This window comes from Budorcas taxicolor, chromosome 14 (genome assembly GCF_023091745.1).
Source record: "Budorcas taxicolor isolate Tak-1 chromosome 14, Takin1.1, whole genome shotgun sequence".
NCBI classification, from domain to species: domain Eukaryota; kingdom Metazoa; phylum Chordata; class Mammalia; order Artiodactyla; family Bovidae; genus Budorcas; species Budorcas taxicolor.
The window spans coordinates 89,279,028-89,295,996 of NC_068923.1; the positions used below are offsets into that span (position 1 = coordinate 89,279,028).

Sequence of the window (16,969 nt, forward strand, 5' to 3'; positions counted from 1 at the left end):
TAAAGAATCCGCCTGTAATGCAGGAGACCCCAGTCCTATTCCTGGGTCGGGAAGGTCCCCTGGAGAAGGGAAAGGCCACCCACTCCAGTATTCTGGCCTGGAGAATTCCAAGGACTGTATCCATGGGGCCACAAAGAGTCAGACACAAGTGAGTGACTTTCACTTTCACTTGTCATATGTAGAACTTTTTCTAAAATAATATGCTTGCAGTCTTGCCAGACTCAAAGAGAATTCCCTGCTGGGATTAACTGATGAAATACAAAAAACATGGACAATGCTTAAATCATCAGTGTATTGTTTTACAATTTACAAAGCTGTAGACTAACATTTCATTTTTTTCAGATACATCACTGAGTATCTGGGTCAGGATTCAGGAGTTTCAGATTTCAGTCCCCACTCTATTAGGGTCTAGTGAGATAGCTCTGAGCAGTCAGCCGCTCTGTAATCGTCTCATGTGGAAGGCTTCTAGAGATGGTCCAGTTCCCTTCTCCTACTCCTACCAGTCATCTGCCCTCGTCAGGAAACTACAGCAGGAGAGAGCCTTTTGAAACAAGGCAGCCAATTAAAACTGCTCTTCTGAGACCATGTCTCTCTCTGAAAAGCTGTTCACAGTACCAAGCAAGGGAACCGTTCTCTTCCCGCCGGCCCCTCCCGCCGCCTCTGCCTATGCCTGAGGTGCAGTCTGACAGAGGACTGAGGCCAGGGGAGACTTCCCAACAGGAGTCCACACTAAGACAACCGAACCCCTGCCTGTGTCAACCGTCCTGTTCACCAGGTCGCCCCACCATTTCCCCCGATCATCTCTGTTGCTGCCATATCCACCCGCATCTGCTTCCTCCTCATCTGCACCATCAGAACTTCCTGCCTACTGATCTGTGTACAGGTTTGTTTTTTTTTTTCACTTTTTCACAACCTATCTAGCCTTCCATCACTTTCAGGGGTCCTTTATTAAAAAGACAGGCAAGTCTGTAAAGCCCCTTTGCTGCTGCTAACTCCTGTAGAGGGGGAGTGGGAGGGGAGGCCTGGGCCGCTTGGAGCGGCCCCACCGCTTATTCTGTGTTCTCCAGGCAGACCACACGCTTGTCTGTTCCACAGCCGTGCTCTTATTTACGGCTCTCCGATGTTCCGGAATACCCTTTCTGCCTATGAAATTATTATTAAGAATCAGTCCAAAAGCTACAAAACTTCCTCCAAGAATTCTCCTTGAACATGTTATACAGACTTCATAATTTCCCTCTCCATAAGGTCTTTTTATTTCTATATAGGATTTTCTCTGTATTATCACTGACTGGTTTCTTCCATTAGATTCTAAAGTTCACAAGGGCAGAGTCCCCTTTATTCTCCTGACACAGATCCATTTTGCGTACAGGAGACATTTAGTACATGTTGAGTTGAGCCATGTAAGAAAATGGGTATCTTTAAAGCATTCAAATACACGGCTCTAAGACATGAGCTATTCTGTTCTGTGCTGCTTTACAAAAAGACAAAAACACTAAAAATACTCATCTTTTGCTGAGTACCTACTATGTGAATATCAGAATACTGTTTTAGTTTAGCTTTTTAAACTAAACTAAATGTGGAATAGGTAATGTTCGCTACTTCTATTTTCTTATATGTAAAAAGGGGAGGGGAGAGAAGTACCCCATTAGCTCGCTTCACACGTACGTCGCCTGCTGTCCCCGCATCCAGAGAGCAGCCACCTCTCTAAGCAAAGCCCTGGGGACCACAGCAGAGGGACCCCGCCTGAGGGCCATCAGGACCGCCTCCCCACAGACGGCAGGCACAGCAGCACGCCCCTCAGTCACTGCCGGACACGCAAGTCTCTCTGCATCATCTTTTCACCTAAATCCTCACCCCAGTCCTGATCTACTCTATTTCTCCTGATCGGAGCAGTATCTCCACCTGTGCCCTCCATCTCACAGCGTGCCGGTCCATTCTTCTGAACTTCTATTACATGACTTGCAGGCTTCTATAGTCTTAACGGGCTTTCCTGGTGGCTCAGATGGTAAAGAATCTGCCTGCAAATGCGGGAGAGCTGGGTTTGATCCCTGAGACAAAGAGTCGGGAAGATCCCCTGGAGACAGTCTAAACAGCTCCTCTCTTGCCTTAACTGAAACTCAGCTAGCCTGAAAACAGTCCATTTCCTTTGCAGCCAGCCAACACACTTTCGTCGTCTGAGGCAAATGACCTGGCTATGAAGCCTTGCTTTCACACTCTTGCTATCACCTCCTTCCTGACCACGTTCCTTTGCTCACTGATACCTCTGGCCCCTGCTTCACAGTCCTCTCGTTCACTCAGGTGACAGGCAACACTACAGCCTCCCAGGTCTTGGCCGTTCTTCAGGGATCTGTTCCCCTACTTTAGTATCATACCTTGAACTTGGTCACCAGCAGCAAAGTGAATTATTCACTAAAACACTGATTATCTGTTTTCCCCAACTTACTTCAATCAAAATGCCAACCTATTAACCCAATACTTTCTCACCATCCTACCTTGTTCACAGACTCTTCCAATCTTCACTTCTTAAGCAACAGCCCGTCATTATAAGTATTAGGTTGGTGCAAAGGTAATTGCAGTTTCGGCACTGTTGAAATTGCCATTTGATACCGGAATATATTCTCAATAAATGTGGTTATGTTATACACCACTTTAACGCACATTTCTCACTTTATGTTCGTTTGCTAATGATTCAGTTCAGTTCAGTTGATCAGTCGTGTCCGACCCCTTGTGACTCCATGAACTGCAGCATGCCAGGCCTCCCTGTCCGTCACCAACTCCCTGAGTCAACCCAAACCCATGTCCATTGAGTCAGTGATGCCATCCAGCCATCTCATCCTCTATTGTCCCCCTCTCCTGCCCTCAATCTTTCTCAGCATCAGGTCTTTTCCAATGAGTCAGCTCTTCGTGTCAGGTGGCCAAAGTATTGGAGTTTCAGCTTCAACATCAGTCCTTCCAATGAACACCCAGGACTGATTTCCTTTAGGATGGACTGGTTGGACCTCTTTGCAGTCCATGGGACTCTAAAGAATCTTCTCCAATACCACAGTTCAAAAGCATCAATTCTTTGGTGCTCAGCTTTCTTTATGGTCCAACTCACATCCATACATGACCACTGGGAAAACCATAGCCTTGACTAGATAGACCTTTGTTGGCAAAGTAATGTCTCTGCTTTTGAATACGCTATCTAGGTTGTTCATAACTTTCCTTCCAAGGAGTAAGCGTCTTTGAATTTCATGGCTGCAGTCACCATCTACAGTGATTCTGGAGCCCCAAAAAATAAAGTCTGACACTGTTTCCACTGTTTCCCCATCTATTTCCCATGAAGTGATGGGATAAGATGCCATGATCTTAGTTTTCTGAATGTTGAGCTTTAAGCCAGCTTTTTCACTCTCCTCTTGCACTTTCATCAAGAGGCTCTTCAGTTCTTCACTTTCTGCCATAAGCGTGGTGTCATCTGCATATCTGAGGTTGTTGATATTTCTCCCAGCAATCTTGATTCCAGCTTGTGCTTCCTCCAGCCCAGCGTTTCTCATGATGTACTCTGCATAGAAGTTAAATAAGCAGGGTAACAATATACAGCCTTGACGTACTCCTTTTTCTATTTGGAACCAGTCTGTTGTTCCATGTCCAGTTCTAACTGTTGCTTCCTGACCTGCATACAGGCTTCTCAAGAGACAGGTCAGGTGGTCTGGTATGCCCATCTCTTTCAGAAGTTTCCACAGTTTACTGTGATCCACACAGTCAAAGGCTTTGGCATAGTCAATAAAGCAGAAATAAATGTTTTTCTGGAACTCTCTTGCTTTTTCAATGATCCAGCGCATGTCGGCAATTTGATCTCTGGTTCTTCTGCCTTTTCTAAAACCAGCTTGAACATCTGGAAGTTCACAGTTCACGTATTGTTGAAGACTGGCTTGGAGAATTTTAAGCATTACTTTACTAGCATGTGAGATGAGTGCAATTGTGCAGTAGTCTGAGCATTCTTTGGCATTGCCTTTCTTTGGGATTGGAATGAAAGCTGACCGTTTCCAGTCCTGTGGCCACGCTGTTTATTTTATACTTACTTTAGACTATGGAAAGGATGTTAGATGAGAAGCAAATTTGTGTGATTGTCTTATTTGATTTCAAAATGAGGCGTAAAGCAGCAGAGACAACTCGCTACATCAACAGCCGATCTGGCCCAGGAACTGCTAATGCACGTCCAGTGCAGTGGTGTTTCAAGAAGCTCTGCAAAGGAGATGAGCGCCGTGAAGATGAGGGCCACAGTGGCTGGCCATCGGAAGTTACGATGACCAACTGAGAAGATCATCGAAGCTGATCCTCTTACCACTGCAGATGTGACTGAAGAACTCAGCGTTGACCATTCCACGGTCATTCCGCATTTGAAGCGAAGTGGAAAGGTGAAAAGGCTCTGTAAGTGGGTGCCTTATGAGCTGACTGAAAATGAAAAAAAACTGTTGTTCTGAAATGCCATCTTCTCTTATTCTAGGCAACACACCATTTCTCGACTGGATTGTAACATGTGATGAAAGGTGGATTTATATGACAACCAGCAACGACCAGCTCAGTGGCTGGACTGAGAAGAAGCTCCAAAGCACTTCTCAGAGCCAAACTTAGAGTCATGGTCAAATACAAAAAAAAAAAAAAAAAAAAAAAAGGTCATGGTCACTGTTTGGTGGTCTGCTGCCGGTCTGATCCATTACAACTTTCTGAATCGCGGTGAAACCATTACATCTGAGAGGTATGTTCAGCAAACTGATGAGAAGCACTGAAAACCGCAACATCTGCACGGAGCATTGGTCAACTGGAAGAGCCCAATTCTCCATGACACCCGACCACACGCTGCACAACCAGCACTTCAAAAGTTGAACGAATTGGGCTACCAAGTTTTGCCTCATCTACCATATTCACCTAACCTCTCGCCAACTGACTGCCACTTCTTCAAGCATCTCGAAAACATTCTGCAGGGAAAATGCTTCCACAACCAGCAGGAGGCAGAAACTCTTTCCTCAAGAGTTCGTCTAATCCCGAAGTATGGATTTTTACATTATAGGAACAAACACACTTGTTTCTCACTGGCAAAAGTGTATTGACTGTAATGGTCCCTATTTTGATTAATAAAGATGTGTTTGAGCCTAGTTACAATGATTTAAAATTCATGGTCTAAAACTGCAATTACTTTTGCACCAACCTAATAATTTATAGAGGTCATGGTCCATCCTTATAATCACTACCATGCAAATACTTTAAAATCTTATCTCTCCTTTTTGAATTTACTCAAACTCTGAATGAATTCAGCCTTCTACTTTTTCATTCCTTGTACCTTATCAGTTGACAATTACTGCAGGGGATATCTGATGACTTCACGTGAACTACTAGATCCGAGTGGGCAATCCAACACTGCCCAGCATTCTCAGCTATGTTTCTCTAGAAACACTTGTCTTGCCCCTGACAACTCTCCCTTTCTTTCTCCTTCCAAGTCTTTCCCTTCTTCACTGTTAGCCAGTGGCTTCACCTCATAAATACTTGGAGGAAAAAAAAATCAACAGGTGATCAACTCTTTTTTCCTTCACAAAATCTAAAATCTGTCTGTAATCTAACTCAACTTTTTTTCCTCTTCTGTTACAACAAAGGAAATGTTCTTGTTTTCATCAAAAGTGAATTCCTTAACTCACACTCAGAATCCCAATTCTTTCCATCTCCTTTCGTTATGAACTCTCTGTCCCCTGCCTCAACAATCTCTCCTGCATTGGACTCACCAATTTAATCTAACCTGGTGTTCCTTACAGTTTTTGGTGAACAGGATCCTTTTTCACATCTAAAAATATTGAGAAATCCAAAGAGCTTTTTGTTTATGTGAATTATAGCTATTGATATTTACCATAAATTTTACAAATAATTTACTGTGAGAATGAAAGCAAGTTATTTTTATGAAAAAAGTGACTGTTTTCAAAAAAGTAGTGAAAAAAGTGACCCCGTTTCATATTTCTGCAAATCATTTTAATGTCTGGTTTAATAGAAGACACCTGGATTCTAATACCTATGTGTTTACACTATGAAACTGCATTGGTTTAGATTCTATGAAAACTGTTCCCATACAGATATGCAATTAGAAAACAGAGATGTACTCGAGGTAATTTTTTCCCAGATAATTGTGGATATTATTCTTTGATAATATACTAAGTTTGACAAGGTTATGCATAATATGGGTTTTGAAATCATATCACAGAACCCTTTGTATTCTGTTATATGAAATCTATTGGTTTATTTTGCACTTTGGATGTTTTTCTCATGCATGAGTTTATAACATCATGTATCAGTTATTTGGAAATATAGGTTCATCCAGTTATAACGAATTTTCAAATATTAGTCTTGGGAAGCTGCGAAGCTGAATATACAAGTTTTCCAAAATTCTGATTTTTGTACGAAACCTCAATGTTATCATCACCAACAAATGCTGTTAGTTGTTTTCCTTAAAAAGATGAGCTTTTACTTAATTTTCAAGAAAAAAGTCTGAATGAAACAGTCTGTTTTGTTTTCAAGTAAACAGAGCATTTCACAAAAAAAGCAAGCTCTTCAGCTTTCAACTCGACAACTGTCTAAGAGCTTCTTCGCAAGACAAAACCCAGTGTTTTATGCAGACTTGCCATTTATTTTGTCATACAGAATATTAAAAAAAAACTACACACATAGTTCAAGTGTCAAGATTTAATAAAGTTAATAGTTTTTACTACTTCATAATCAACAACTTTCAATAAGCCTGGCCTTTTCTTTTTTTTTTTTTAAACTTCAAATGTGTGGTGTTGAAAAATGCAGAGACAGCAGTTTGGTGTCACTGCCTTGACTTGTGCTAAGGCAACAGCTGTTGACCCACCATTACTTTGGTACCACAGTGCAAATGTCAGAACAATAAAAAGGCAAAAAGGGACAGTGTGAAAACTGGCTTTGACCTCCTGAAAGCCACACATACCTTCGGGCCATCTCCATCTTCTGGCTGGATGACTAACAGCTCTGACCTCCCTGCTCTCACTCACCCAGTTCCCGCCCTCCCCGCGCTGCCAGAGTCCTTTTTCTGAGACCTCTTCCTATGTAAGACTCCTCAATGGCTTCTAATTGTATTTAGAATCTAATTGCTCAGCATAGTCTATTAACCTCTACATAATGTAGCCCCTGCCCACATTTCCAAATTCTTTTATCTTCCTCCTCAGAATCATTAAGTTCCATTCATACCAAGTCATTTTTTATTTCCGTAAAAAATGACTATACAAAGTACACCCTCCCCATTTCTCCCCACAGCGTGCTGTCCATCAAGCTCAACTTAAACATCACTGTTTTCAAGAAACTTCCCTGACCACCCAATCTGGTGGGGATTCCTCTCCAGCTGGTCTCCTGGTTTAAAGGACTCCTAGCATTTGTAAAGAGGTGATGACCTGTTTGTCTTTTGTGCCCATCCCCAATGGAGCACAAACTTCATAAAAGGCAGGGAGCACGTCAATCTTATTTTACACCTAGTGGTACTTTAAATATTTTTTGAATCAATTGATACATTTCTCGAGTATTTATATTAACCAGTCACTCTAAAGTGTTTAGTTATAGACTGCTATATTAATCAGTAAAAACTGAAATTCTGACTACTTTAATGAATCAACAATTATACTCAGTCACTGTACTATTTCAGATTTTTGAACTTACCATGTGTGGCTTCTTGGTAACCAGGTGTCTTTGCCAACTTTTTCAATGCAAAATTTTTGAGGCCCATTACTTCCTAAATCAGGAAAATATGACAAAATTCATTTGGTCCTTTAAACTTTTTAAGTTTTGACTTAAAAACTAGTCAAAACTAGTTCTGACAACTAGTCAAACAGGAACACGTCACAGAATCAACATGAATGATACAGAATTAACTACAATGTAAGTGGCTTCTGCCCAGAGAAGCTTCTTAATGCTGCAGAGATCCAGCAACAGGGATCACAAAGTGGAAAGATCAGTGTCTACAGAATTGTACTCCCTTCACAAAGCCTCTGAGAGCAGACTTTCATACCTATCTTACAAATGTACTTGATATTAAGCATTAATTTGTCTTTCTTTCAGTAGATGCCCTACATAAAGCACAGAAGAACAATCCTTAGGCTTAAGTCTGCTGTGTGTCTAAACGCATTATCACAAAATTATTTACAGAGAAAACTGCATTTACCCATGAGTTCAGCGAATCCTCCTAGAGGTAAACGGCAGGTTCCAGTGACAAACTGCAGTAGTCGCATTCTCACTTCATTGTCTGTCTCCTTCACAAACTGTGTAACAAAATCAAGTTTACTTTATGACCTGGTGAAAATTATTTGTACTAAAATTCTATTTCTAATTTCAAATTAACTTATAACTCTTGTACTGATTTCAAAGCCCAATTTCCTATTTTTAGGAGGAAAATGAAAACAGAGGATGCACCATATGTTTTTTTTGTGTATTTGGCCCTAACGACATTATTGTGAGACAGGCACTATCATTAGCATCCCCATGATACATGTAAGAAGACAGTGGCCGGGCTTCCCTGGTGGCTCAGTGGCAAAGAGCCCGACTACTGACGCAGGAGACACGGGTTCTATCCCTGATCCGGAAGATCCCACACACCACGGAGCAGCTAAGCCCGGGGGCCACAGCTGTTGAGCCTGTGCTCTAGAGACCAGGAGCCACACCTCTGGGCCCACAGGCCACGACTGCAGAAGCCCCTGCGCACCAGAGCCTGTGCTCCGCGACAGAGAGGGCATCGCGACTGGGGAGCCTGTGCTCCGCGACACAGAGGGCAGCGCGACTGGGAGCCTGTGCTCCGCGACAGAGAGGGCATCGCGACTGGGAGCCTGTGCTCCGCGACAGAGAGGACATCGCGACTGGGAGCCTGTGCTCCGCGACAGAGAGGACATCTCGACTGGAAGCCTGTGCACCACAGCCAAAGAGGAGCCCCTGCTCGCCGCAACTCGAGAACAGCCCGTGTGCAGCCACAGAGACCCAGCACAGTCAAAAATAAACAAGGAATCAGAAAAAAAGAAAACGGAGGCCTGGAGAGGTGAAAGAATTTGTCCTTCTCAACCTGCTACTAAGTGGCGGAACTAACATTTGAACTGAGGTCTGACTGAGCTCTAAAGCTCTGTTATCCTGACCTGAGCTGACTACCCTGCAAGCTACTGACGGTGAACAAATCCTTCTCAGCTGCCACTCTCAGCAGTTTCTGATATTTTCTTTCACTGAACACCACTTTCCCAACTGTGTTCTTCATACCTGAACCCAAAGTATGCATTCTTCTAAACATATATCTCTTCATGGACTATTTCTTTTCAAAGTAGACACAGACAGGTAATGTGAAATCCTGATCTGAATTGCTCTGAGTGTCTTACAACAGAAGGCAAGGAACTTAGGGGACAGTGTGACAGTAGAAATGTATCTTAAAAACAAGAGACTAAACTTTAGCTAGTAAGACAAAATGTTGTGCTAAATACGAAAAATAATGTTTCTGCACAGAATTGCGCTGAGGCAACATGTTTCATCAAGACAGAAATGGAGGTGAACAGGGCTGGCATAAATCTCACCACCTTCCCCAAAACAAACCCCATATGAGTGAGTGAAGTTGCTTAGTCTTGTCTCAGTCTTTGCTGAAGAATCAAAGCTACTCCATTTTGTAAGGTTCCGGGAAAAGAGCCTTTGGAAATCCCCTGACCTCACCCCACCACCTGCGAACCAGTCAGAACCCTTGGCCAGCCCGGGAAATTCGAGTCAAGCCCGGGAGAGGAGAACCAATCAGAACTCAACACCTAACCCTTCACCAGAAGGTGACCAATCAGACCCAGAGACTCCCGTTTTTTGAATTTTTCGCGCGATAATACCCTATATAAGCAATGTAACCCAGAGCTCAGGGCTCCTCCCTATAGCTGCTGCGTCGGTATCGGTGGGAGCCCCAGCTCGAGCTTGGTAATAAAAACTCTCTTGCTTTTGCATCGGATATCGGCTCCCTGGTGGTCACTGGGAGATTTTGCGACTTGGGCATAACATTTGCAACCCATGGGCCATAGCCCGCCAAGCTCCTCTGTCCACGGGATTTTCCAGGCAAGAATACTGGAGTGGACTGCCATTTACTTCTCCAGGGAAATCCCATTTAGAAAACACAACTATTCATTTGGATTTACATAACCCAGCACTTAAGCTCCTCAGGTATACTGAAAGAAATGCCCAAAGGGAGTGTCAGGGAACAAAAGGAACAAGGAAGCTGGTAAAGAGCCAAAAGGGAAGATTAGAGACACCTGCACATACTCTTGTGGACGTGCCCTCAGTTGGGTCCCACTCTGTGACCCCATGGACTGTAGCCCACCAGGCTCCTCTGTCCATGGGATTTTCCAGGCAACAGTACTGGAGTGGATTGCCATTTCCTTCTCCAGGGAATCTTCCCAATCCAGGGATCGAACCCAGGTCTCCTGCATTGTAGACAGATGCTTTACCGCCTGAGCCACCAGGGAAGTCTGCACATACTCTATATGGATGCAATTTTGATGTCTTAGGTTTGAAAACAGAGTTACTCCTACTTTTCCTTTACTTTTTGCAATAGATAACGTGTGCAGGTGGCGTGGACCTCAGGCAGCAGGAGGGCGCAGCGGGGAGCCCACGCGCACACCTCTGCCTCAGGGCGGCTCTCTGCCCAGCCGCCCGCCACCTTCTCAGAGGCTGTGTTCATACACTAGCAGACACTTCGTCTAGATAGAATAGATATTTTCCTTTAAGCCAAGTAATAGATACAACTTCCTTTTAACCTTAATACTGTATTGAAAACCATTATTCTCCAATATTTTTGTTAACTTCCATTAAGAAAAAGAATGACAAAAAGGTGTGGAATTACAGAACGGATATATTACAATTTATTTACTCAGTTCCCCTGATGGACAAAGAGGGAAGGAGGGAGAGGGGGAGAGAGAAAGGGAAGGGAAGAAAAGTCATTCTTGAACATTATCCTCTAGATTGTTCTAATTTGCTGGTATATTATCACCTTTAGAGGAATTAAGTATTTTCATTGACTTTCTCATTAAAAACATATTCCTCTTTTACTTCCAAAATTAAGTGGAATTTATAGAATACTTTCATACTACTAGAAAAAAAAATGTTATACCTAAAACCATTACCATTAAACTATTATTTAAAGATGGTCATTTGTTCTTTCATTTATGAAATAAGAAATGGAAAATCCTTTAACAAGTATTACACTATCTACTTCTAATTTAAAATTCAAAGACTAAATACCATGTCCAAAAGCAGTCTCAACCTTAAAAATTAACTGTTTGCAAATTACCACTTCATCAGAAAACATTTTCTTTCAGTATTTAGCGTCAAGAAGATAAAAGCAAATACCTGCCAAAACCAAATGATTTGCTTGCTGTTTCTGGTATAATGGCGATACACAGTGTTTCTCTGCCAATCTGCCAGGTCGACCTCCTGCATGCCACACAACATAACCTGGGGAACGAGCACGGTATCAGGTCAGAGCAAAGATTCAGTGAAGAGAGTAACTACAGGACTGAAATCTGCTAATGCCCAGCTATGCACATGCATCATTCTATCAAATGGCTATGTGTACATCAAATAACGACCACAGTAAAGCAAGTCTAACTAAACTGTGTGGCAATTTAACATGCAGAATCCTTTGGTTCTTATCTTATTCATGTTTACTGAACTTAAAAACATTCAAAAGTAACTATTCTTCAAGAAAAACATCAGCTATACAAAAACAATCACTTTTACTACATATATATCCCAAACCACATATATTACAAATAAGTTTTAAACATACATTTCTGGTTCTTCTTTTTTTTAATCTATGCCACCTTACCTATTTAAAATTAAAAGTATACTAACCTCCTGTTATTCATCTATCCGGGCTCTGAGAATAATATCTTCTAGATATGTAAAATTTTCAAATAACTCTAGTTTATTATACATGGGATGAAAACTATTTTGGGCATAATAACCTGTACTTTGTTTCTCGTATCAACTATGACCCATAATTTACACACAATAAAGCGTGCATATTTTAAGTACAGAGTTACATGCATTTTGACAGCAGTATATACCTGTTAACCACTTCAGTGACCTCACCACAGGTTAGATTTCTCAACACAGCAGACAGACTACACTCATCCGCTCTTTTCTGTTTTCTTTTCTCGCCAGTAGAATGTTTATGAGATTCATCCACACTGTGATGGCTGATGGCTACCAGTGGTTCTTTCACATTGCTGAGTGGTATTTCATTATGTAAATATACAACAATTTATTTACCCATACTCTTGTTGATAGACATTTAGGTTACTTCAAATTTTTTATTTTGATGAATAAAACTGTGATGAACATTTATGGAAAAGTTCTTCAGTTAACATATATATTTCATTTCCACATGAGTAAACACCGACTAGTGTTGGAACCACTAGGGCATAAGGCTGAGGCATGTTTAACAGTGATAATTTATTTAGTTTGAATCTGTATTTCCCCAATGATTAGTGAGCATCTCCCCGTGTTTATATGCCATCAATAGAGCTTCTTTAATGAAGTGAGTCTTTGTCCACTTAAAAATTTTATTTTTATTGAAGTGACAGGTTTTTAATATAGTCTGGATATAACACCTTTGTCTCAAGAGTTTCTTTCAGCAGGTAGGTTGCCTTTTCATTTACTTGACAGCATCTTTTGAAGAGACGTTTTTAATTTTGATGAAGTCTAACATCCTTTTATGTTCTTCCTAAGACACTTCCGTCTAGACTCATATTTTTCTACTATGTTCTATTTTTAGTTTTTATATTTATGTTCATAATTTATTTCAAATTAATCTTTATGAGCTGACTTGGGGTCAAAATTAATTTTCCTCTATATGAATATCAAGTTAATCCAGAATCATTTGCTTAAGACTTTTCCCCTTTCCTCATCAAAATATATTAGCACTTCTGATGAGAATAATCGATATATATGTGTGGATCTATTCTGGACTCTAATTAAAGTGCCCGCTGACCTGTTTATCCTCACACAAATATCACACTATCTTAATTACTATGGCTTATAAAAATCCTTGACATCAGGTAGTAGACACTGTGTAAGATTTGTTCTTTTTCAAACCTGTTTTGGCTAATCTAGAACCTGTGCATTTCCTTGTAATTTTAGAACTAGCCCATCAATTTCTACAGAAAATTCTACCAGGATGTTGATTGGATTGTGTTGTTTGGAGAAAACTGATATTTACAACACTGAATCTTCCAATACATATGATGAATGAAATATGTCTCCACTTATTAAAATTTTAATTTTTCTCAGCAATGTTTCCAGTTTTTAGGATAGAGTTCTTACATGCCTTTGGCTAAATTTGTTCATTTTTTTGAATGCTTCAGTAAATGAAACTTTGAAGTTTCAATTTCTAAATGTTTGCTGCTAGCATGCAGAAGATACACAATTGATTTTTTAAATAGCTGAGTTTGCATCCTACAATGAATTATTAAAATTCATTATCATTTCTAGTTGTTTTTTGGTAGGTCCCTTAGGATTTTCTAAGTTGACAATCATGTTATCATCTGTGAATAAAGGCAGTTTTACTTCTTTCCAAACTTTATGCTTTTTGCTTCTACTCCTGCCTTATTGCACTGGCTTTGGAATCTGGCACAATGTAGAACACGAGTGGTGAGAGCGGACATCACTGAGTTCCCAATCTCAGTGAGAAATATGCGAGGTATCACTATTAGAATGGGGTTAGGATTTATTTTTTTGTTGATGCCCTTTATCAAACTGAGAAGGCTGCCTTCTATTCCTAGTGTGATGAAGAGTTTTTATACAGAATGACTGTTTTATCTTCTTACAAACAGATTTTAACCTGTAAAAAAGGGGCATGATTATGGATAACCATTCTTTTGGATAATGGTGTAAGTATTCTTTATTGTGGTATTATTCATGGTTAAAAGAGACAATGAATGGGAGTAGAAGAAGAAACAAGAGAAAGACAAGACAAAACAACACAAATTTCTATTTCCTCATAGCTCTGTACTGTGAGCTAAAAGCAAATCAGCAGGCAGTTAGGCCTTTAGTTTCCTTATCTGTGTTAGACAGTTATCATGCAGCCAGACTATTTCACAAGGTGTGCTGTGAGAAGGCCGCAAGCGCTGCCAAGGGTGATATAAAAGTGTGCACCTGTTAACATCTTTCTTTATCTGCTGTCTTAGTTTCCTCTAGGTTCTGATGTCAGGCTCTTGTCATAACACCCCTCTCTCACTGGAGAGGCCCCTAAGACAGCAGTTCTTAACCAAGGGTACCAAGTATTTTAGATGTATGCATTTTGAGGGTGCAAAATTATTTCATTTTCTTCAGATTCTTAATAGAGTTGGTGATTTAAAAAATGATTAATACTACTCTAAAAAGTATCTTCCATTCTTCTACTGCATTTCTGCTAATTTGTGTAAGCAAGCTGTTAGGAAAGAGCCATTAACTAAGGTTTACACAGTCTGCCTGTAATTCAGGCTCTGAGTCCTGATTTTCATGTATTTCCCGTGTCAGAGTTTCTAGAAGGCTAAGTCCCACATAGGACTATTACTGTATAAAACTTAAAATGCTAATTTTTTCATATGCACATTTTGATTACGTGGACAAACCAAGTTTCTTAACAGAGGACGCAAGATGGCTGAAGTTAACATACTGCCCCCAAAAGTTGGCAGAGAGGAAATGCAACCATTTTCCTAAATGGCCCTCCCTACCTTCTAATCTGCATGGGGGAGACTTGGAGAATTCACAATAACTAATCATCAGGGAAACATAAATCAAAACCACAGCGAGCTACCACCTCATACTATTATTACTGGAATTGTTACTATTAAAAACAAAAACAGAAAATTACAAGTATAGGCAAAGATGTGGAGAAGCTGGAAGGCTTATATACATTTGGTGGGAATGGAAAATGGTACAGCTGCTATGGAAAACGGTAGTGGTTCTTCAAGAAGTTAAATAGAGAATTACTATCTGATAGAGCAATACCACTCCTGAGTACTTACTCAAAAGAACTGAAAGCAGGGTCTCAAAGAGTATTCTGTACACTCACGTATATAGCAGCATTATTCACAATCACCAAAAGGTGGAATGAAGACACAGATTCAGTGACTGATGAATGGGTAAAGAAAATACACACATATATGTATTATGTATATTAGTTGGGACCTTCTTGATATATCAGTCAACTCTTTGTGACCCACTGGACTGCAGCACGCCAGGCTTCCCTGTCCTCCACCATCTCCCGGAACTTGCTCAAACTCATGTCCATTGAGTTGGTGATGCCATCCAACCATCTCATCCTCTGTTGTCCCCTTCTTCTCCTGTCTTCAATCTTTCCCAGCATCAGGATCTTTCCAATGAGTCAGCTCTTCGAATCAGGTGGCCAAAGTACTGCAGTTTCAGCCTCAGCATCAGTCCTTCCAATGAACACCCAGGACTGATCTCCTTTAGGATGGACTGGCTGGATCTCCTTGCAGTCCAAGGGACTTTCAAGAGTCTTCTCCAAAACCACAGTTCAAAAGCATCAATTCTTCGGTGCTCAGCTTTCTTTACAGTCCAACTCTCACATCCATACATGACTACTGGAGAAACGATAAGCCTTGACTAGACGGACCTTTGTTGGCAAAGTAATGACTCTGCTTTTTAAAACGTTGTCTAAGTTGTCATAACTTTTCTTCTAAGGAGTAAGCGTCTTTTAATTTCATGGCTGCAGTCACCATCTGCAGTGATTTTGGAGCCCAAGAAAATAAAGTCTGTTACTGTTTTCATTGTTTCCCAATCTATTTGCCATGAAGTGATGGGACTGGATGCCATGATCTTAAGTTTTTTGAACGCTGAGTTTTAAGCCACCTTTTTCACTCTCCTCTTTCAGCTTCATCAAGAGGATCTTTAGTTCCTTTCTGTTTTCTACCCTAAGGGTGTTTTCATCTGCATATCTGAGGTTATTGATATTTCTCCTGGCAATGTTGATCCCAGCTTGCACTTCATCCAGTCTGGCACTTCAATAATGTACTCTGCATAAAAGTTAAATAAACACAGTGACAATATACAGCCTTGATATACTCCTTTCCCAATCTGGAACCAATCCATTGTTTCATGTCCGGTTCTAACTGTTGCTTCTTGATCTGCATAGAAGCAACAGGTTTCTCAGGAGGCAAGTAAGGAGGTCTAGTATTCCCATCTCTTTAAGAATTTTCCACAGTTGTGGTCTACACAGTTCAAGTCTTTACCCTAGTCAGTGAAGCAGATGTTTTTCTGGAACTCTCTTGATTTTCCGATGATCAAACTGGGTGTTGGCAATTTGATCTCTGGTTCCTCTGCCTTTTCTAAATCCAGCCTGAACATCTGGAAGTTTATGGTTCATGTACTTTTGAAGCCTAGCTTGGAGAATTTTGAGCATTACTTTGCTAGCATGTGAAATGAGTATGCAGTAGTTTGAACGTTCTTTGGCAATGACCTGCTTTGAGATTGGAATGAAAACTCAATCCATTTTCCAGTCCTGTGGCCACAGCTGAGTTTTCCAAATTTGTTGGCATACTGAGTGTAGCACTTTCACAGCATCATCTTCTAAGATTTGAAACAGCTCGGCTGGAATCCCATCACCTCCACTAGTTTTGTTGGTGGTGATGCTTCCTAAGGCCCACTTGACTTCGCACTTCCTGATGTCTTGCTCTAGATGAGTGATCACACCATTGTGCTTATTTGGGTCATTAAAATCTTTTTTGTATAGTTCTTCTGTGTATTCTTGTCACCTCTTCTTAATAATCTCTGCTTCTGTTAGGTCCATACTGTTTCTGTCCTATATCGTGCCCAACCTTGCATGAAATGTTCTCTTGGTATCTCTAATTTTTTTGAAGAGATCTCTCATCTTTCCCATTCTAATGTTTTTCTCTGTTTCTTTGCATTGTTCACTTTGGAAGGCTTTCTTATC

The 16,969-nt window shown here is 40.9% G+C and overlaps 1 protein-coding gene across 6 annotated transcripts in view; it reads right to left on the reverse strand.

Moving 5' to 3' along the window:
* The window catches only part of WWP1 (WW domain containing E3 ubiquitin protein ligase 1), a 139,468-nt gene that overhangs the window by 1,513 nt on the left and 120,986 nt on the right, over positions 1-16,969 (reverse strand). For 4 of the 6 annotated variants that reach the window (XM_052652077.1, XM_052652074.1, XM_052652076.1 and 1 more), the window contains 3 exons: positions 11,380-11,484; positions 8,192-8,288; positions 7,690-7,762 (listed from right to left, as the gene is read on the reverse strand). In XM_052652077.1, coding sequence (XP_052508037.1) covers positions 7,690-7,762; positions 8,192-8,288; positions 11,380-11,484 — 275 coding nt within the window. Of the gene's footprint in view, positions 1-7,689; positions 7,763-8,191; positions 8,289-11,379; positions 11,485-16,969 lie in introns of those variants that run through there. The other 2 variants (XM_052652075.1, XR_008200604.1) reach the window with 2 other exon arrangements.